Below are 22,732 nucleotides of genomic sequence, written 5' to 3' on the forward strand. Positions count from 1 at the left end.
TGTAGCACCGAGGCACTTTGTGATTTGACCGTAGGAAAATTGACCCAGAATGTGCAAGAGGCAATAGATTATGTTAACATCACAAAGATCACGCAGTACAACAGTACAAATGGCGCCGAATCTCCACAGAACCTGTACCGCCAATAGCTACATGATGCAGCACGCAAGACTGTTACCAACAGCACATGTATGGTATGCCATAACCGCATGCATAGCCCCCTGCTTGTGATGCCTATGAGGGGAATCCAAGAATGTGCTAACCCCCCATATAATGAAAGCTATTTGTGCCCTGCAGTATGTCTGCTGGGGTCTGTAGCCAGGACTCATGGTGCAGACTGGATGCGTAAATTAAGTTCCTCTTGCATTTTTCATCCCGTTGCCACTCAGGCTACCGATAGTATACGCGTACGTTCTCATCCTCTTGAATTGTTTCCACTGTGCGTCCGTTCTAGAGGTACGGAATATGTAGGGGATCTACCAAAAGCATCGTGTGATAAAATAATGGAGGCAGCACACCCTATAGTTAATGTAATGCCAACCTGTAATGTGTCAGAGTACGGCTGTGAACCCGGTATGGTGGTCCAACTGAAGATCCCAAGCTTGTGTCTGGGAACATTACCCGTTGCAGACATCTTTTGGTATTGTGGAGGTACGGAAGTCCTACAAATTCTACCCAGATTATGGCATGGGCTATGTGCCCCAGTGGTACTGGAAGGACGACTCTCGGTAATCGCCCTTAATGACTCATACCTCGCATCCATGTTTGAACCTGCACATTTACGCCGCCCCAAGCGTGAACTCACAAATACAGTTGCTAGAAGCATTTTTACCCGTACTGGTCTTCCAGGCTCATATCGAAAAAAGTACTTACAGGTCACAAACTCCTCAATACTCCCAAAATGGGGTCCGGACACGAATATTTATATAAATTGGGAAGGGATACCAGTTGGAGTTCCTAGTGAACATTTAGCCCTTCGAAGAGGCTCGTCTACAGCTTGGAACATCTTGCTTCCAGCAGTACAGGTACATTGGAACACGGCATGGGTTAATTACATTTGGTATAACCAGCAACGGTTTATTAATCATACCATTGAAGCATTAAAATTGGTATCAGATCAGCTCCATGCGACGACCCTTATGACTGTACAGAATCGTTTCGCTATATGCATGATGCGCGGACCCGATCAGGGAGTATGTGACATGATAGGATCTGCTATCACAGATGAAAGCGGCTCGGGACGAAATGGTCTCTAATAATGCTTCCTCAGACCCAGACTGGCTTGACTGGCTGTTTTCCTCTGATTGGTTGGCCGGACTCACGCGCATCGGGACAACCATTTTAATAGTGTTACTGGTAGTTGCTCTCATCGCTTGTTGTGGAATACCATGCTTACGTGCCTTATTGGACAAGATTGTGCACTCTCTTTTCGGACAGTATATGCAGCTCTACATGCAGGACATGAGTGACCCCGTCTTTATGGGCACGGCCGAGGACAATGGAGAAGATGGAAAACAAAGGCAGGAGACCGATTGTCCCCTGCTGGACAATATGATGTACTATTGTTAAAGAAAGTTAAAGGTGTTGGTATGTGTTGCTTCTTGTGCGTCTTTTCCTGTCTGTTGTCTCTCCTCTTTGTTGTGTATATAAATGTTGTGTGCAGGATTCATGGCAGCATCACAGAGCCCAGGTGCAGTCTTTCAGTGCAGGCGCTACCATCGCCCTAACCGAACATCTCTTCTGTGTGGTAAACTAAACTAAAACTAACAACTAAACTATCAACTAAAACTTGATTCACAAGGGAAAGGCTATCTGGAATGGCATAATCTCCAGTGTGTGGCCTGCTGCAATATGATGGCAACCTTAGAAGCCCTGCATGAGTCCCGAGATCCTCAGGCACGATGGAAGGTCTTCCACGCATGTTGTACAGACCCGGAGTGGACCTTCAGCATGGAAGCGGCATGTCCCATCGAGCGGCTGCTCACACAGGCCGACTTCTACTATGAGGAAGATATGTGGTTGGTCGAGAAGTACTCGACATGCTTTGAGCTTCCTCGCAACCTGTCTTTAACCGTGGCCACGTATTTGCTTCGGCGTCCCATATCATTGGCTTCGGTGTACGGGGTCCCCAGGCGCATGGATTCCTCGTCACGCGTAATGTTGTCCAGTCTACTATGGTACAAGTAGTGACTGTGCATTTCTGTGGCTACTTTTTGTGGACCTCACATTCCAAAGGAAAACGCAGACGCTTGGACAACCTCAAGCCCATGCCTCACTTCTTTTATGTATGGAAGAATAAAGACTCAGAAGTGGTGGCCTGCAAAGGAATAGGTGCTGGCATGAAAATGCACACCGACGTATGGGATGCGCTGCGGGCACGCTCGCGCATATGCGTGCCCTTGCCAAAGTGGATTTCAGCGTTATACAAACACCACTATTGGTGGTGGAACTGATCGGTGACATTGTAAGTGCTGACTGGACCTGGTGAATTGTGTTTCTGTGTGCAAAATGTCATGAATGTATGTCTGTATGTGTTTGGTGATCCTGGCAAAACAGGCTGTCGCGCAAATGACAAATTGCAGGCAGAGTGGGACTTTTCCCTTACAATTAGCTCTTGAGGGTTTTTCGCCCACTCCTGGTTCACCTTGAGAAGAAGCATAGTGAGTGAGTAGGGGGAGTGATGTGGGGTATGGTATGGACATCACTATCGGACATCACTATTGTAATAGAAATACTGTTGGGTGGGTATATAGGTGGAGGATGTTAGAACAGTGATATAAAAGCGTACTTGATGCGTTAGAAATACAGAAAAGAATTTAATAATGTGGAACTTAGAATTTTCATGGCCATAGATGTTTCTGATGTCTACTTGACAGTTTTGATGTCTACCCGACATAGATAGTGTCCACGTGACACATTGGACTGTGTAGTGATGAGCTACCTGGTGAAGTGCTGGTAACCTCTCCCAGGAGCTCCATCGGACCCTCTACGGCACGCAAAGTGCCTGGGTCAGAAGAAATTGTGCCTCATCTAAAAGGACATTGTGCATGAATACCATGTGTGAAGTGTCGCAAGAAGATGATGTAACTACTATGGGGGATAAGAACACAGAGTAGTGGAACTAAGACATGTACAAGCTGATTGTGAGACTCAAGAGTCTCAAAGGGGGGAGTGATGTCGGAGGAAAAAATAATATACCCAGCTTTGAATTATATACCTAGCTTTAAAAGTAGCTTAAGTAATAATGTACTCAATGCTCTAAGCTCTGACTTAGCAATATTCTGCCTAAGAGTAGTGTGTATCTATCAAGAATTATTTAGCCATTGATTAAGTAGTTAACTTTGATTAATAATAGCTATAATAATCAGATATAGCCTCATAGTCTTTATAATAATCATGCAGAATTATTAATGGCAGCATGCTAGCATAATAACCACACTGGGACTGAAGAAACAGAAAAGAGGAGAGATTTATTGGAACATTAGGAGTTACAACTCAGTCAGCCAGCCTATCCAATGGGATCAGTGGGTCAGTTGTAGAAGACGGAATCTCGGGATCCTGAGGAGAAGTTGGAGAGTAATCAGTGGGAGAAGTTGGGGGCGAATAGTCAGGAGAAGACTGAGGAATATCATGAACACTGTAAGGCATAGGCACAAATTCAGGAGAAAGTTGGGTAATGTCAGGGGAATTAGGAAATGAAGAGGAGTCAGAGGAAGAATCATTAGAGGAGATCTCAACAGGGAAATCCTCAGTCTGGACGCCTTGAGAGGTGGTGTGTGTCCAGTGCCAGTAGAAGGTCTGAGTAGACTGATCACAGGTTGTGGGGTGAAATTGGGTGCTCTGATCAAGACAGACGGTATCTCTCACGATATGGTGAGCAAGGTAAGGAAACTCAGGAATAGAGGATTCAGATAGGTGTTCCAGGAAACCAGTAAGTTCGATGGCCAAACAGGACAGCTGATACTGGCGATAGCGTCGCAGAGCACCCCTGGGACTTCTCCGGAAGATAGTGCGGCGGGCTGACTGAGCTGGAAGGAAAAATGGGAAGTGGGGAGAGATGAGTGAAGATGAGTGAAGTGAATATTGCGTGACTATGTAATCAGCAAAAGAGAGCGTGTACTAAGGCAAAAGGAACACAGTGTGGGAAGTAGGCCAGGTCACTGTGACATGATAGTGATAGGCGGGTAGAGGAGACAATAGCATTGGAATACTAGCAATCAACAGTGATGAAAAGAGAAAAGGATATGAGGGAGCTTAATGGCACAGCTTATTTTAAAAATAGTAAATAAAACTTAGATCAAGTAAGTAGAGGGAAAAGTCATCATGACATAGAGGAAGAGAGCAAGGTACTTACACATTGTTGTGGAGGGCAACGCGCGAGGTCAGGATGAGCCGAGGAAGCACCTTTAAGAGGTGATGGTCAAATGAAGTCAATAAGGAAGTGGCGCCTATAAGTAAGCGCCAATTTTTTCTAAAAATTGTTGACTTAGCCTAAAAATAAGGGGAACTGGAGAGGAGGAAAATTGACGTCATCGAGGGGAGGATGGTATCAATTTAGGGGTGGTATTGGGACAAATGCGAAAATAATGGGAACTGGGAAACGTATGTAAACTAAGGAAGGAGGGACTAAAGTAGCCATACACTGAATATAATGGGAAATTGCTGGAAATATTTAAATTAGAGAAAAGGAGGCGCCCCGGGGCGCCTGGGGTATAAGTAGAGGGGACTTTTTCGGGGTTTTGGAGACCAGCTGCTCTCTTCAGATATGCATGTTGTTGACTGCATGGCTGAATAAAGAAACCCACTTCTTCTCATCTGTTGACTGAGATCTCTTTTATTTCGGCTAAGTTTTATAGCTTGTGGAGGTCATTGGGAAAGCTAAGAGAACTAGATACAAACAAAAATTCCACCCTGTGATATGTCCACTTGGAGGGGGCTCTGAGTTCCGACAGTGGGAGATCGGTAATAAATTCATCCGCTATGTTGGACCATGGTCGTCAAAGTATGGGGAGTGTTTCTAGTAGGCCACAAGGAAGCTGGTGGGGTGTTCTTACTGAAGTTGGAGTTATGATGTTGCAAAATGCCATCGTGAACTGATGCTTTAGTTCCTCAAAGGCCTCCCAGGCAGTGGCAGGGCAGTGGAGCTTTCTGGGCTCGCCGCATAATAGTGCTGTGAGTGGGCCATGGAACTGTAATTGTGAATGAAGTGCCGGTAGAAATTAGCAAAGCCAAGAATCCTTCATAGCACCTTCATATTAGTGGGTGTGAGCCTTTCTTTTACTGCCCACACTTTGCTTATGTCCATTTGTATCGATCATTATCTTATTATGTGTCCCAGGAAGGTGATGGGGTCTTTATGGAATTCACACTTTCTGCTTTGACCATAAGCTGGTGTTGCAATAGTCAAGTTAGTACTTTGAGAACTTGGCTGATGTGGAGATCATAGGTCTTAGAGAAGATGACTATATCATCAATATAGACAATGACATAAGAGTTCAGTAAATCTCAAAAGATTTTGTTCATGAAGGCCTGGAATACAGCTGGTGCATTGGTCAGGCAATACGGCATTACCAGATATTTGTAGTGCCCCCTAGTGGTTTGGAAGGCTGTTTTCCATTTGTTTTCTTCCTTGATTTGAATTAAATTGTATGGGCTTCACACGTTTAGCTTTGTGAAGTAGCGGGTCTCCCAGAGTTGTTCAAGTGCTGAGGGGACCAGTGGTAAGGAGTAGGAGTATCGGATCAAGATAGAATTGAGATCCCAGTAATTGATACATGGATGTAGCCCCCCATTCCTCTTCTCATCGAAGAAGAACCTGGCTGTTCCTGTAGGCCTTAGTTTCTGGAAGTGGTTTCATGGCACCCTCAGATGGGAATTGCAGGTGGAATCATTACAAAAAATACTATTATTGTTTTTGTTGTTATTATTATTGTTATTATTATTATTGTTGTTGTTGTTGTTGCTTTTACAAGTGTGACATTTTCTTGCAAACTCAGCTTATTGCACTTTTTATTTTTATTTAAAAAGTACAGGATAAATACAGATGAATTAGACTGAAGTGAAACTAAACAGGTAAATGTATTTGTAATTACACTTAATTGTTCAGATATTTTATTATTTATTAAATAAGAACTCATTTAAAATAAAAAATAAACAGTGTTGTGCTCAGTTTCAGGACAGAAATGAAAAATCTTTATTTTTTTTATTTATGTTCCATAAAAGTATTCTTATGTCATGGAATAGTTCAGTGTGAATGTTTATAGTGTTGCTAGAGAGCAAATAAATCCTGTAAATGAGGTCATAATGAGAGATAATACAATAGAACCTGAAGGATGAGTTGAATATGAAACTCAGAGTTAACGAGATACAAGAGTTAAAGTGATAGTGAAATAAAACATTCACAAAAACATTTCCTCCTCCACATTCCAGCCTCAGACACACCACAGAAGGTATGTTTATTGTATCTGCCGGGGATTTCCATCCCATCTGTGGCTTTTTTTTAATGATGACAGGCGAGATAATTATCCTCAATAATAGTTCTTTCTTCTCACATTCTTCTGACTGGTGGTCAGGTGGTGATTAGTTCTCTCTACCAACAGCTCTGACAGTAGAGCAGGTTTATATACAGTACATGCTAGATTTATCTCTTATTATCTCAAAGAGAGAGAGAATAAAGTTCAGTGGGAAACACTGATTATAGCTGCTATAACTGTAGAGACAATATGAACTGACTCGCTTCAGAAACATTAAATGTAACTATAAATGGATAAAATGTACATTAATTCAAGAAAATATACAGAAAGTAATGAACTTCAGTGCTGTAACAGGAACTTATCGGAAACATGACGCTTTAATGACAAAGAACATTCCCGTGGCCAATCCCAGAATTCCCACCACAATTCCCACCGCAAGCACCACCGTTGGAGTTTCACTCGGAGTTTCAGATGGAGGTTCAACCGATTCATCTGTGGAACACACACACACACACACACACACAGTCAGTGTTAAGGCAAAGTAAACTGAAATAATTCCAGTGAAGAGGTTTCTTCTTACCCCATGTTCTAATCTGAGGCGAGTCCAGAGCTTCGTGCTCCACCGTGCAGCTGTATTCATCTCCTACCCTCGGAGTACTGGTCAGGGTGGAGAATGAATTGAAGGTTCCGTCATTGTTTAGTGCATACTGGCTGATGTACACTCCCTCTGTCACCGACACACCGTTCCTCGTCCAATTCACTGTGATGTGTGGAGGATAGAAATTTCTTATGAAGCAGACAAAGTTATTTTTTTCTCCAGGAACCACATGGTGTCTCGTGTAGATGCTGAACTCTGGAGGAACTGAACAAAAAAATGCCACATTTTTATGATATAATATTTCTGATATTTTTTTCACGCTCAGATAGTAACAAGAAGGTGGAAGATGGAATCAAATTTACATTCTATATAAAGCACATCACAAGGTTTTGTAATCAAGAAACAGTAATCAAGAAGCCTGGAAGAAGTTTTGTTTGAGGTCAAAATTTCATTACCTCTGACCTCAGCTGGACTTCCTGCTGCTGCGATTACGTTTGGGATTTTCTGAAGACATATGTCTTTACAGCCAACTGCCTCATCATATAGATCTGGAACGCTGATCTGACTCACAAACAGAGGCAGTCTGTTGATTTGTTTCTGCGCTTTAAAATCTCCAAAGAGCACTTCATTCTGATTCAAACTGACGAAAAACTCAGTTTCATTCACAGAGTTGCTGCAGCCACACTGGACACAGAGTCTGTGCACAACTGGAAAAAAAAACAAATCAATTCAGGGCTAAAATATTCTATTCTATTCTATTCTATTCTATTCTATTCTATTCTATTACATTATATTATATTTTACTTACAGACAGCGTTGGCTGGCAGAATCATTGAAATGATGAGAATCACACGGAGCTTCATCGTGACTCCACTTTACTGTACTGTGTTCAAACTGCTACTGTACAGCATTACACACCTCTCCCTCTCTCTCTCTCTCTCTCTCTCTCTCTCTCACACACACACACACACTTTCAGAAATAAGAAACATACTTCCTTGTACATTAGTCACTCAGATCATGTGGGTTCCAGCGTAAATGAATCCCTTATCACATCTAACTTCAACTTTGTCTTGAAGCATAAAAACAGAAAAAATATCACTTTAGGCTCTTTGTGTTAAATTTTATTATTTGTAAATTATTATTATTGTTTATACTTCATACTTTTCATAATTTATTCTTTATACTTTTGAATTATTATTTCACACTCCGCACCATCTGACTGATAAGTCATACCTCAGATCACAATTATAATAGCTACTGTTCAACTCACCAGACAAATGCACACATAACTCATCCTATAGAAACTGTGTCTGTTCCCTGATTAGTGAGATCAAAGGATAAATTTGTTAATAGCTCTCAAAATAATCTAATCACATTTAAACCTGACAAAGGCAAAATAAGTAAAGAAAAACAATTTCTAAAGTTTGGGCTTCCGAACATTAGATCCCTTGCACCGAAAGCACTTATTGTTAATGAAATGATCTCAGATTATAGTTTCGACGCACTCTGTCTTACTGAAACCTGGCTTAGACCAAATGAATACATGAATTCATTTTTTGAATGAGTCTACTCCATCAGGATATTCCTATAAGCATGAGCCCAGTCAGTGATGGAGGTGGTGTTGCCACTATCTATAATAATTCTCTTACCGTTACTCAGAAAACAGGACCCAGGTTTAGCTCAGTTGAAGTGCTTGTCCGTAATGTTGCACTTACTGACATAAAAAATCCCTGCTATCTCTTGCTATGGCCACCGTGTATAGACCCCCGGGGCCCTACACTGATATTCCTCAAAGAGTTTGCACACTTACTCTCAGATCTTTTGATCAGTTTTGACAAAGTGTTAATTGTAGAAGACTTTAACATTCATGTAGATGATGCTAACGATTCTTTAGGACATTTGGATATTTTAGGACATGACCTCGAGCCAAAGTGGAGAAAAAATAAATTAGAAGTTTTTAGAATTGCATTTAAAGACAGTTTGTCCAGGTATAGAAAAGCTCTAGCTGCTAGGGCTGAGCATCTGAGCCAACTGATAGAAATAAACCAGAACAATCCCAGATTCTTATTTAGTACAGTGGCTAGACTAACAAAACATCAGATTCCTGCAAAGAGTATGTCAGCACAGTTTAGTACTGAGGACTTTATGAATTTCCAGTCCAGCCTAAATCTACACATCTAGAGCTACAATGCTTTACCAGTATAGGGCAGGAAGAGCTATTTAAACTTATCACCATGGCTTAATCAACAACGTGTTTGTTAGATCCAATTCCAACTAGATTGCTGAAAGGAGTGATACATGCAGCTGGAGAGCCTCTTTTCAATATTATTAATTACTCGTTATATCAAGGTCATGTCCCAAAATCTCTAAAGTTAGTAGTTATTAAGCCTCTTCGTAAGAAGCCTAAACTAGACCATAATGTAGAATTTTGTAGAACTTTGTAGAATTAAATGGAGAACAGTCCAGTGTAGTGCCAGTGAAATATGGGGTCCCACAAGGATCAGTTTTAGGACCTCTGCTTTTCTCAGTATACATGCTTCCATTGGGTGACATCATTAGAAGGCATGGGATTAGTTTCCATTGTTATGCCGATGATACCCAGTTATATATCTCATCAAAACCAGATGAAATATCTAATTTGTCTAGACTAACTGAGTGTGTCAAAGATATTAGAGATTGGATGACCGATAATCTTCTATTACTAAATTCTGATAAGACAGAGATATTACTTATTGGTCCAAAAACCAGTACACAGAAGCTTTCGCAATTCAGCTTGCACCTAGAAGGATGTACTGTTACTACTAGCTCAACAGTGAAAGACCTGGGTGTAATATTAGACAGCAACTTATCCTTTAAAAATCATATTTCCAATATCACAAAAACTTCTTCCATCTTAGAAATATTGCCAAGCTTAGGAACATTTTATCTGTAGCTGATGCAGAAAAGTTAGTTCATGCATTCCTGACCTCCAGACTGGACTATTGTAATGCATTACTAGGTGGTTGTCCTGCATCTTCAATAAACAAGCTACAGTTAGTCCAGAATGCAGCCGCCAGAGTTCTTACCAGATCAAGAAAATATGATCATATAACCCCAATATCATCATCCCTGCACTGGCTACCTGTTAAGTTTAGAATTGACTATAAACTAGCTCTACTCACGTACAAGGCTCTAATTGGTTTAGCTCCCACCTATCTCTCCAGTCTTCTGACACGTTACAATCCACCACGCTCTTTAAGATCACAAAATTCCAGACTTCTGGTAGTTCCCAGAATATCAAAGTCCACAGAAGGGGGTAGAGCGTTTTCGTATTTAGCTCCTAAATTTTGGAATAGTCTTCCTGACAGTGTTCGGGGCTCAGACACAGTCTCCCAGTTTAAATGTAGACTTTAGCCTGGCATACATTTAACACTTCCCATAACCTTGTGCTCCAGTAAATCTGATTAAATGCACATTATCGTCTAGTGTTGCTAATATTATGAACAGCAGCTATGCTAATTCTGTTCCACTTGTTTCCCTTCTTCTACCCATCCCGAGGCATACAGAGACTGTGCCGGCTCCAGTGGCATCCGGAGATGGACCAGCTCCAGCCGAGTTCTACTTTGTGAGGATTGGGGTATTCAAAGCAACGCTGCCAACCTTATGTGGATGACAACAACCTCCTTATTAATTTACATAACATTTTACACATGCTGTATCTGCATCACACAATTGACTACACATAAATGTACAAAGGACATTGGTTATATCACACTCTCCGGTGTTTAGAATAATTTATAATCACACTCTCTGCTGTCACCCAAATGAGGATGGGTTCCCTTTTGAGTCTGGTTCCTCTCAAGGTTTCTTCTTCATACCATCAAAGGGAGTTTTTCCTTGCCACAGTCGCCACAATCACCTCAGGCTTGCTCACTTGGGATAACATCTAGGACTGTTTGTCTGTTTATGTTTGTTGTTTCTTATGTTGTTTCTTATGTTGAGCTGCTTTGAGACAATTCTCTTTGTCAAAAGCGCTATACAAATAAATTGAATTTAATTGAATTGAACTGTAAAAACATTTTTGTTTAAATTGAGCTTTACTGAACAAACCCAAATCCATTTAGCAGATTTGAAGAAAGGAAAGAGAATTAGAATTTTCATGTTCACTCAGAGAAGGAGTCTGCGCTTTGTGCAGGTTCATCAGAACTGATTTAATGTCCAGACCAAAGGATATCACGGTCAAAAGATGAGGTCATGAACAAATGGTATCACACAGTCAGCCTGGGGCAGAGCGTACTGAAATATATTTAAAATATATCAATGCCCTCTTAGGTCCCAACGAGATGTGTACACACTCTTAAGGAACATCAAAGACAGTCTCACTGCCCACTGGGCCGTCCCCACAGCCCCAACCTCACACCACAGTCACCCTTTAATGCTGTGCATTCCAGAGGTCAGAGGGTGGTCCTGTCCAGCAAAAAGCAAGACCTACTTTACAGAGTTGAATGGAATTGCTACGTAAGTGTTATTGTCTATGGGATGTGTGGATCACCTGAACAAACATACATGGTGACCACAGAAAGGACAAACAATGATCAAACAATGATTGGTACAGTGGAATACAAAATCCAAAAGCATTATGTATAATGAACATGAGATAAATTGTGAGCAATTTCTATAGAAGCCAAATTTCCACAACACTGCTGCTGAGGCATAAGTCTGTGTATACAAGAGCATAAGTGTATAATTTTTAAATCGCTTATTGTGTCTAAGCAGTGGTTGAGTTAGATCAGGATCGCAAGGTGAGCAAGTTCTAGAATGTGCAAAGAACAATAATAAATAAAAGCAAGGTTTACAGATTTTCCATTTTGTAGTGAAAATAATAATTTATTTATTCAATTCAAATTCAAATTTTTGTTTGTCACATACACAACCATACACAGTATGACATGCAGTCAAATGCTTACACGACTGTTTAAGCATGACCTTGAAAAGGAAAAAGGAAATAAGGAGGCAAAATGCCAATAGGAAAGAATAAAATATAAAATCTACAATTTTGTTACAATAAAAAATATATATATATGATGTTAAAAAAAGTAGATCTGTATAAATAAACTGTATGAAGTGTGTGAAGTGTGCAATGTGCAGACAGCAGCAGTATGGGGTGGTCATGGAGTCAAATGAAATGATGAGCAGCAGTGTTATTGTCCATCTTTAAAGTGCAGTAGTGCATAGTAGTTCTCTTTATATGTAAACAGAACCAGAAATATGTAACATATATGTTTTATGTGCTTCAGTCCTGTGCAATGTGCAAATGTTCAGAGTGGTTGGTTTTGGTGTGTTCCAACACATGTGTGAAGGAAACAACATAAGAAAACAACAAACATATAAACAGACAGACAGACAGACAGTCCTAGATGTTATCCCAAGTGAGCAAGCCTGAGGTGACTGAGGCGACTGAGGCAAGGAAAAACTCCCTTAGATGGTAAGAGGTAGAAACCTTGAGAGGAACCAGACTGAAAAGGGAACCCATCCTCATTTGGGTGACAATTGTGTGATGCAGATACAGCATGTGTATAGTGTTATGTAAATCAATAAGGAGGTTGTTGTCCACAGCGCTGCTTGAATATCCCAATCCTCACAAGCAGAACCCGGCTGGAGCTGGTCCATCTCCGGATGCCACTGGAGCACAGTCTCTGTATGCCTCGGGATGGGTAGAAGAAGGGAAACAATGGATAAAATATTAGCAGCACTAGATGATAATGTGTATTTAATCAGATGTACTGGAGCACAAGGTTATGGGATGTGTTAGATGTATGCCAGGATAAAGAGATAAGTCTTTAGTCTACATTTAAACTGGGAGACTGTGTCTGAGCCCCGAACACTGTCAGGAAGACTATTCCAAAGTTTTGGAGCTAAATACAAAAATGCTCTACCCCTTTTGTGGACTTTGATATTCTGAGAACTACTAGAAGTCCGTAATTTTGTGATCTTAAAGAGTGTGGTGGATTGTAACATTTTAGAAGACTGGAGAGATAGGTGGGAGCTAAACCAATTAGAGCCTTGTATGTAAATAGTGCTAATTTATAGTCAATTCTAAACTTAACAGGTAGCCAGTGCAGGGATGATAATATTGGGGTTATATGATCATATTTTCTTGATCTGGTAAGAACTCTGGTGGCTGCATTCTGGACTAACTGTAGCTTGTTTATTGAAGATGCAGGACAACCACCTAGTAATGCATTACAGTAGTCCAGTCTGGAGGTCAGGAATACATGAACTAGTTTTTCTGCATCAGCTACAGATAAAATGTTCCTAAGCTTGGCGATATTTCTAAGATGGAAGAAGGCTGTTTTTGTGATATTGGAAATATGATTTTTAAAGGACAAGTTGCTGTCTAATATTACACCCAGGTCTTTCACTGTTGAGCTAGTAGTAACAGTGCATCCTTCTAGATGCAAGCTGAATTGTGAGAGCTTCTGTGTACTGGTTTTTGGACCAATAAGTAGTATCTCTGTCTTAGAATTTAATAATAGGAAATTATCGGTCATCCAATTTCTAATATCTTTAACACATTCAGTTAATCTAGACAAATTAAATATTTCATCTGGTTTTGATGAAATATATAACTGGGTATCATCGGCATAACAGTGGAAACTAATCCCATGCCTTCTAATGATGTCACCCAATGGAAGCATGTATACTGAGAAAAGCAGAGGTCCTAAAACTGACTCTTGTGGGACCCTGTATTTCACTGGCACTACACTGGACAGTTCTCCATTTAAATCTACAAAGTGGTATGGATCAGACCGGTAGGATCTAAACCATTTTAATGCCTGTCCCTGCATACCTGTGTGATTTTGTAAGCGATCTATGAGAATATTATGATCTATAGTGTCGAATGCAGCACTAAGATCAAGCAGGACTAAAATGGAGATGCAGCCTTGGTCCGAAGGTAAAAGCAAGTCATTAGTGATTTTAACTAGTGCAGTTTCTGTACTATGATGGGGCCTAAAACCTGACTGAAATTCTTCAAGGATATTGTTTTCCTGTAGGAAGGAGCATACTTGCGCTGACACCTTTTCTAATATTTTAGATATAAATGGAAGGTTTGAAATTGTAATTGGTCTGTAATTTGATATTTCATCGGGGTTTAGCTTCGGTTTCTTAAGAAGAGGCTTAATAACTGCTAATTTAAGAGATTTTGGGACATGACCTAGATATAATGAGGAGTTAATAATATTAAGAAGAGGCTCTCCAGCTGCATGTATCACTTCTTTCAGCAATCTAGTTGGAATTGGATCTAACAAACATGTTGTTGATTTAGCCGTGGTGATAAGTTTAACTAGCTCTTCCTGCCCTATGCTGATAAAGCATTGTAGCTTTAAGTGTGGAGCTATAGGCTGGTCTGGATCACTGAATGCCGTCAATGGTTGAACATCCATTATTTTGTTCCTGATACTATAAATTTTTTCAGTGAAGAAATTCATAAAGTCCTCACTACTAAACTGTGCTGAAATACTCTCTCCAGAAATCTGATGCTTTGTTATTTTAGCCACTGTACTAAATAAGAATCTGGGACTGTTCTGGTTTATTTCTATCAGATTGCTCAGATGTTCAGCCCTAGCAGCTTTTACAGCCTGTCTATAGCTGGACAAACTGTCTTTATACGCAATTCTAAAAATTTCTAATTTGGTTTTTCTCCACTTTCGCTCAAGGTTACGGGTTTCTCTGTTGAGGGCATGTGTATGACTATTGTACCATGGTGCAGGTGTTTTATCTCTGACCTTTTTTAGTCGGATGGGGGCAACAGTGTCTAGTGTGCTGGTAAAAATAGTGCCTATGCTGTTGGTTATTTCATCTAGTGCATCTGCATTTAGAGGTCTAGTAAGAAGTTGAGACAGATCCGGCAGATTGTTTGTAAATCTGTCTTTAGTGGGCGGAGTTATAGTTCTACCAAGTTTATAACATGGAGAGACGTGTCTAATATGTTCTACAGGTAGAGTGTACAGTAAGAGGTGATGGTCTGTGATGTCATCGCTTTGAGGTAGAACGGTTATATCGGAAACATCAGTCCCATGTGATATAACTAAGTCTAGTGTATGATTAAAACGATGGGTTGGTCTATTAATGTTTTGTTTAACCCCAAAGGAATTTAGTAAACCTATAAATGCGAGTCCTAATGCATTGTTAGCATCGTCTACATGAATGTTAAAGTCTCCTACGATTAACACTTTGTCAAAACTGATCAAAAGATCTGAGAGTAAATGTGAAAACTCATTAAGAAAAACACCGTAGGGCCCCATGGGTTTATACACGGTGGCCAGGGCAAGAGATAGTAGGGATTTTTTATGCCTGTCTGAGAGTGCAACATTAAGGACAAGCACTTCAAATGAGTTAAACCTGGGTCCTGTTTTCTGAGTAACGGTAAGAGAATTATTATAGATGGTTGCAACACCACCACCACGATCTATCTGACGGGGCTCATGCGTACATGAATATCCTGACGGAGTAGACTCATTTAGGCCAAAGTATTCATTTGATCTAAGCCAGGTTTCAGTGCGTCGAAACTATAATCTGAGATCATTTAATTAATAATAAGTGCTTTTGGTGCAAGGGATCTAATGTTGAGAAGCCCAAACTTGTTTTTCTTTACCTATGTGGCCTTTTTCAGGTTTAATTGTGATAAGATTATTTTGAGAGTTATTAACAAATTTATCTTTTAATCTCACTAATCGGGGAACAGACACAGTTTCTATATGACGAGCTATGTGTGAACTTGTATTAGTCTGGCGAGTTGAACAGTAGCTATTATAGATATAATCTGAGGAATGACTTACCAGTCAGATGGTGCGCAGTGTCCTGGGGACTGCTGCTCCAGCTCTGCTTGGGTTCAGGCCATTGTAGACAGTAGAGCCTAGGACGCTCCCAGAAAACATTCCAATTATCAACAAATGGTATATTCTGTTCTTGACACCAAGACTGTAACCATTCATTAAATGCAGATAGCCTACTGAACCTTTCGATTCCTCGCTGGAACGTGGGAAGTGGTCCTGACACAATGATCCTCGTCGGGGGCGATGTGGTGCGAACCTTCTCCACCAGGTTCCTAAAGTCCTTCTTCAGGATCTCCGTCTGCCTCAGCCTGATGTCGTTCGTGCCAGCATGGAGAACCACAGCTCTGATGTTCTTGGTGAGGATCGCGGGTACCTGTGCAGCGACATCAAGAACATGAGCACCAGGAAAACAACGAGTGTGCACCTTACCTTTAGCCGCAGTAGCACGGACATGCTGGACGATGGAGTCTGCGATGATCACCGCGTCGCGCACCGTCTCGTGAAGCGGTTGCAGGTTGAGATCTTGAAGACGGGTGGCAGCGGAGGGGGAGAGGTCCTCAGCAAGGCGCGTGTCTTCCGCTGCTGCTGCATCTGAGTGAACGAAACCTGGGCGGGCTGCCTCCTAGCTGCGCTGGGCCTGGGCAGAGAAACATGCAGTGTTGAGGTAGTGGGAGTGATGATATCACGCCGCGGATTTACCTGGGACAGGTGCGCGTCAGCCCAGGATGATTCCAGCGCGGCTCTCCGCTGTCACAGCTGGGCTAGCTTCACCTGAAGGTCGCGGATCTGCTTCTCCATGGCCTCCAGCTCCTCCACATCCACTGAGTGCAGCTCAAAGGAATCCTCACCTGCACTCAAAGGCAAACCCACAACCGACATAGTGTTAAAATGAAGTAGGATAACAGAGATAATTGGTGAAAAATGTAAAATCTAAACAGAATCAAGATAGCCGGGCTAGTGGGTTAGCGTGCTAATAGCCAGGCTAATGGGTTAGCATGCTAGTTGGCTAACCAGCTGTAAGCAGGTGTTCAGGAAAACAAATAAAACTAGTGATTTAAAAAGCGTTTGGAATGAGAATGTTATGTGACACTATCAGCTAATGAAGATGTTATAAAAAGTTATGATCTAGAATAGAAATCTAGAAAACTGGACAAGTGAAATTGTAGGTCAGCTTGACAGAGCTCAGAAAAACATGTCTGCACTCTCTCAGAGTAAAACACACACACTTCAGGGAGCAGAAGCGCTTTCCTGATCGCAACAGAGAGAACAGTCCATTGTCGAGGTGGCTGAGGTCCTTCACTATCTTCCTGGACTTGGTCCAGCACTGCTTGTTGTAGATTGAGTGCAGGTCAGGGAGCTTGGTACGGCTGATGCGCTCAGCTGAATGCACAACCCTCTGAAGAGCTCACCTGTCCTGCATGGTGCTGTTCCCGAACCAGGTTGTGATGTTTCCCGTCAGGATGCTCTCTATGGTGCAGGAGTAAAAGTTCTTAAGTACCTTTGCGGGCAGTCTAAAGTCTCTCAAGCGCAACACCACAGTGTTGATGTGAAAGGACCATGACAGGTCCTGCGTGATGTGAACACTGAGGTATCTGAAGCTGTACACTCTCTCCACTGGGCTCTCATTGATCACAAGGGTCTGGTAGTTCCTCTCCTGCTTTGTACTGAAGTCCACTGTCAGCTTCTTAGTCTTGCTGAAGTTAAGGAGGAGGTTGTTCCTCTGGCACCAGTTCTCCAGATTCCTAATCTCCTCCAGGTAGGCTGTCTCATTGTTGTCAGAGATCAACCCGACCACAACGGTGTCGTCAGCAAACTTGAGGATGGTGGTGGACAACAGGAGGCTCAGAACACAACCCTGGGGGGCTCTAGTGCTGAGGGTTAGAGAGGTTGAGACATGTCTTCCCATCCTTACTGCCTGTGGTCTGCCAGTTAGGAAATTGGAGATCCACTGACACAGAGATGAGTCCCAGGTGCTCCAGATTGGTGGTGAGTGTGGAGGAAATTATAGTGTTAACTGCTGAACTGTAGTCGACAAAATGCATTTTAACATAATTTCCCTTTCTAGTATCCAGGTGAGTGAGTGTTCTGTGAAGGAGGTGAGAAATGGCATCATCTGTTGAGCGATTCGGGCAGTAAGCAAACTGTAGTGGATCCAATGTATCAGGTAGTGAAGAGATGATGAAGTCTCCGACCAACTGCTCAAAGCACTTCATCATTTTCGTTTTTGTTTTTTAAGTTAACTTCCAGTAACTTTAAACCAGTAAATTCTTCACAATGGAGTACATTAGGTATGATAGAGATACTCTTATTTCTATTGGTATACAACATACTCACAATTCAACATTTTTAACCCCGGATCCAAGCTGGCCAGTTGAGGTCCTGAGGGAAAACAAAGGGGGAAACAAGCCGGCGTCAGGAACAGGCTGAGAGCCCATGCACACCACACACCTCAGCCTAGCATCCTGCTCGCCAACATCTGGTCACTGGAAAACAAGCTTGATGACCTTAGGGCCAGGGTAAAGTTCCAGAGAGACATTAGGGACTGCAATCTTCTCTGCTTCACCGAGACATGGCTGAACCCAGTGGTGCTGGACCACGCCATCCAGCTGGCTGAGTTCTTCCACATGGACAGAACACTGGAATCTGGGGAGTCAAGGGGAGGCGGCATGTGTTTAATGGTGAACAGTAGCTGGTGCAACAGCACAAGGCTCTCATCCCCCGTTTGAGAAATCCGACCATCTTCCTCACGCCAAAATATAAACAAAGGCTCAAGCAGGAAGTTCCGGCTCAGAGGGAGGTTGCATGCTGGACGGACCAATCAGTGGCCACTCTACAGGATGCACTCGATGACGCAGACTGGGACATGTTCTGGCACAGTTCTGATGACATCAACTTGTTTACGGAAGAGGTTGTGGGATTCATCGGGAAACTAGCGGATGATACTGTGCAAAAAACGACCATCAGAATGTTTCCCAATCAGAAGCTGTGGGTGGATAAGACCATCCACGATTCTCTGAGATCTTGCACCGCTGCCTACAATGCGGGACTTGAGTCGGGTGACATAGACTTGTACAAGCCTGTGTTATACAATGTGAAGTGTCGGAACTCAGAGCCCCCTCCGAGTGGACATATCACAGGGTGGAATTTTTGTTTGTATCTATTTCTCTTAGCTTTCCCAATGACCTCCACAAGCTATAAAACTTAGCCGAAATAAAAGAGATCTCAGTCAACAGATGAGAAGAAGCGGGTTTCTTTATTCAGCCATGCAGTCAACAACATGCATATCTGAAGAGAGCAGCTGGTCTGAAAAACCCCGAAAAAGTCCCCTCTACTTATACCCCAGGCGCCCCGGGGCGCCTCCTTTTCTCTAATTTAAATATTTCCAGCAATTTCCCATTATATTCAGTGTATGGCTACTTTAGTCCCTCCTTCCTTAGTTTACATACGTTTCCCAGTTCCCATTATTTTCGCATTTGTCCCAATACCGCCCCTAAATTGATACCATCCTCCCCTCGATGACATCAATTTTCCTCCTCTCCAGTTCCCCTTATTTTTAGGCTAAGTCAACAATTTTTAGAAAAAATTGGCGCTTACTTATAGGCGCCACTTCCTTATTGACTTCATTTGACCGTCACCTCTCAAAGGTGCTTCCCTCGGCTCATCCTGACCTCGCGCGTTGCCCTCCACAACAATGTGTAAGTACCTTGCTCTCTTCCTCTATGTCATGATGACTTTTCCCTCTACTTACTTGATCTAAGTTTTATTTACTATATTTAAAATAAGCTGTGCCATTAAGCTCCCTCATATCCTTTTCTCTTTTCATCACTGTTGATTGCTAGTATTCCAATGCTATTGTCTCCTCTACCCGCCTATCACTATCATGTCACAGTGACCTGGCCTACTTCCCACACTGTGTTCCTTTTGCCTTAGTACACACTCTCTTTTGCTGATTACATAGTCACGCAATATGCACTTCACTCATCTTCACTCATCTCTCCCCATTTCCCATTTTTCCTTCTAGCTCAGTCAGCCCGCCGCGCTATCTTCCGGAGAGGTCTCAGGGGTGCTCTGCAATGCTATCGCCAGTATCAGCTATCCTGTCTGGCCATCGAACTTACTGGTTTCCTGGAACACCTATCTGAATCCTCTATTCCTGAGTCTTCCTACCTCGCTCACCATATCGTGAGGGATACCGTCTGTCTTGATCAGAGCACCCAATTTCACCCCACAACCTGTGATCAGTCTACTCAGACCTTCTACTGGCACTGGACACGCACCACCTCTCAAGGCGTCCAGACTGAGGATTTCCCTGTTGAGATCTCCTCTAATGATTCTTCCTCTGACTCTTCTTCATCTCCTAATTCCCCTGACATTCCCCAACTTTCTCCTGAATTTGTGCCTATGCCTTACAGTGTTCATGATATTCCTCAGTCTTCTCCTGACTATTCGCCCCCAACTTCTCCCACTGATTATTCTCCAACTTCTCCTCAGGATCCCGAGATTCCGTCTTCTACAACTGACCCTCCGGTCCCACTGATCCCATTGGATAGGCTGGCTGACTGAGTTGTAACTCCTAATGTTCCAATAAATCTCTCCTCTTTTCTGTTTCTTCAGTCCCAGTGTGGTTATTACGCTAGCATGCTGCCATTAATAATTCTGCATGATTATTATAAAGACTATGATTGCCATAAAGGCTATATCTGATTATTATAGCTATTATTAATCAAAGTTAACTACTTAATCAATGGCTAAATAATTCTTGACAGATACACACTACTCTTAGGCAGAATATTGCTAAGTCAGAGCTTAGAACATTGAGTACATTATTTCTTAAGCTACTTTTAAAGCTAGGTATATAATTCAAAGCTGGGTATATTATTTTTCTCCGACAGCAGAAATTGGTGAAGGAGGCGAAGCAGCACTATGGGAGGAAACTAGTGTTACAGCTCCAACAGAGTGACTCTCGGAGCCTGTGGCAGGGACTAAAGATAATAACTGACTATAAAGCACCAATATCCGGTATGACTAATGTGGATGGGTCTCTGGCAGACGAGCTGAATACCTTCTACGCTCGCTTCAAGGCTGCAGCTAACGATGCTAATGCTAAAGCTAATGCTAATTGCTGCAGACAGGAAGAGAATACCAACACCGGAAATGCGTTCATCATCTCCGAGCATGACATGAGGAGAGCCTTCAGGAGAGTGAACACCAGGAAAGCAGCAGGACCAGACAGAATCTCAGGTTGAGTCCTCAGAGCCCAGCTTGCACCAGGGTTCACAGAAATATTCAACCTCTCCTTAACACAGTCAGCAATCCCCACATGCTTCAAAGAGTCCATCATGTTCCAGGCCCAAAGAAACCCCATCCTGCTTCCCTCAACGACTACCGCCTTGTAGCCCTGACATGTAGCTATTAAGCAAGATGATTCTGCTTGTGAGCAGATATAATATAAGTACATACATGCAATGACTCGTTTCATATTTTACAATAAGTAGATATGATTAACTGCAGAGAAATTATACAATAACTATTAAACTTTTATATTATTCCATTAGAGTGTATGAACACTTGTATTGTAGAGAGCAGGGCACGTTGTGAGTATATAGATACACACACACACACAATCAGACAGTATAGTCACATGCTGTTACATTGGTAACTTTAAGATAAAATACTCAGAATGTGTATTAGGTGAGGAGGAGAGAGGGACTGAGGATCTTAATGATAATGTCATTATTTTATACACTGAACAAAATGATAAACGCAACACTTTTGTTTTTGCCCCATTTTTCATGAGCTGAACTCAAAGATCTAAGACTTCTTCTATGTACACAAAAGGCCTATTTTTCTCAAATATTGTTCACAAATCTGTTTAAATCTGTGTTAGTGAGCACTTCTCCTTTGCCGAGATAATCCATCCACCTCACAGGTGTGGCATATCAAGATGCTGATTAGACAGCATGATTATTGCACAGGTGTGCCTTAGGCTGGACACAATAAAAGGTCACTCTAAAATGTGCAGTTTTATCACACAGCACAATGCCACAGATGTCGCAAGTTTTGCGGGAGCGTGCAATTGTCATGATGACTGCAGGAATGTCCACCAGCGCTGCTGCCCGTGAATTGAATGTTCATTTCTCTACCATAAGCCATCTCCAAAGGCATTTCAGAGAATTTGGCAGTACATCCAACCGGCCTCACAACTGCAGACCACGTGTAACCACACCAGCCCAGGACCTCCACATCCAGCATCTTCACCTCCAAGATGGTCTGAGACCAGCCACCTGGACAGCTGCTGCAACAATCGGTTTGCATAACTAAAGAATTTCTGCACAAACTGTCAGAAACCGTCTCAGGGAAGCTCATCTGCATGCTCGTCATCCTCATCGGGGTCTTGACCTGACTGCAGTTCGTCATCATAACTGACTCGAGTGGGCAAATGCTCACATTCGATGGAGTCTGGCACTTTGGAGAGGTGTTCTCTTCACGGATGAATCCCGGTTTTCACTGTACAGGGCAGATGGCAGACAGCGTGTATGGTGTCGTGTGGGTGAGCGGTTTGCTGATGTCAACGTTGTGGATGGAGTGGCCCATGGTGGCAGTGGGGTTATGGTATGGGCAGGCGTATGTTATGGACAATGAACACAGGTGCATTTTATTGATGGCATTTTGAATGCACAGAGATACCGTGACGAGATTGTGTCATTGTGTCAGTCCCGTTGTGTCATTCATCCATGACCATCACCTCATGTTGCAGCATGATAATGCACGGCCACATGTTGCAAGGATCTGTACACAATTCCTGGAAGCTGAAAACATCCCAGTTCTTGCATGGCCAGCATACTC

At 42.3% G+C, this 22,732-nt stretch overlaps 1 protein-coding gene across 2 annotated transcripts; it reads right to left on the reverse strand.

The window, feature by feature from the left end:
- Window positions 1-6,150: 6,150 nt before the first annotated feature.
- LOC131352684 (rano class II histocompatibility antigen, B alpha chain-like) lies at window positions 6,151-8,010 on the reverse strand. Of its 2 annotated transcripts, none has more exons than XM_058388976.1 (4): window positions 7,878-8,010; window positions 7,525-7,776; window positions 7,052-7,231; window positions 6,151-6,963 (listed from the first exon to the last, which is right to left on the reverse strand). In XM_058388976.1, exons 1-4 carry the CDS (start codon window positions 7,930-7,932, stop codon window positions 6,830-6,832), a joined length of 621 nt encoding a protein of 206 aa, XP_058244959.1. In that variant the 5' UTR covers window positions 7,933-8,010; the 3' UTR covers window positions 6,151-6,829. The 2 variants fall into 2 exon arrangements, with proteins under 2 accessions (XP_058244959.1, XP_058244958.1); XM_058388975.1 differs by having other exon boundaries at window positions 6,156-6,963; window positions 7,052-7,333.
- Between the last annotated feature and the right edge of the window lie 14,722 nt (window positions 8,011-22,732).

The sequence above is a fragment of the Hemibagrus wyckioides genome, linkage group LG05, assembly GCF_019097595.1.
Source record: "Hemibagrus wyckioides isolate EC202008001 linkage group LG05, SWU_Hwy_1.0, whole genome shotgun sequence".
Classification (NCBI taxonomy): domain Eukaryota; kingdom Metazoa; phylum Chordata; class Actinopteri; order Siluriformes; family Bagridae; genus Hemibagrus; species Hemibagrus wyckioides.

Excerpts from the sequence above, each read along its gene's own strand:
- LOC131352684 (XM_058388975.1), bottom strand. The coding sequence starts at position 7,932 with ATGAAGCTCCGTGTGATTCTCATCATTTCAATGATTCTGCCAGCCAAC. Across the intron at positions 7,777-7,877 it reads TCTGCCAGCCAACGCTGTCT|TTGTGCACAGACTCTGTGTC; the intron begins GTAAGTAAAATA and ends TTTTTTTTCCAG. Across the intron at positions 6,964-7,051 it reads GCCTCAGATTAGAACATGGG|ATGAATCGGTTGAACCTCCA; the intron begins GTAAGAAGAAAC and ends TGTGTTCCACAG.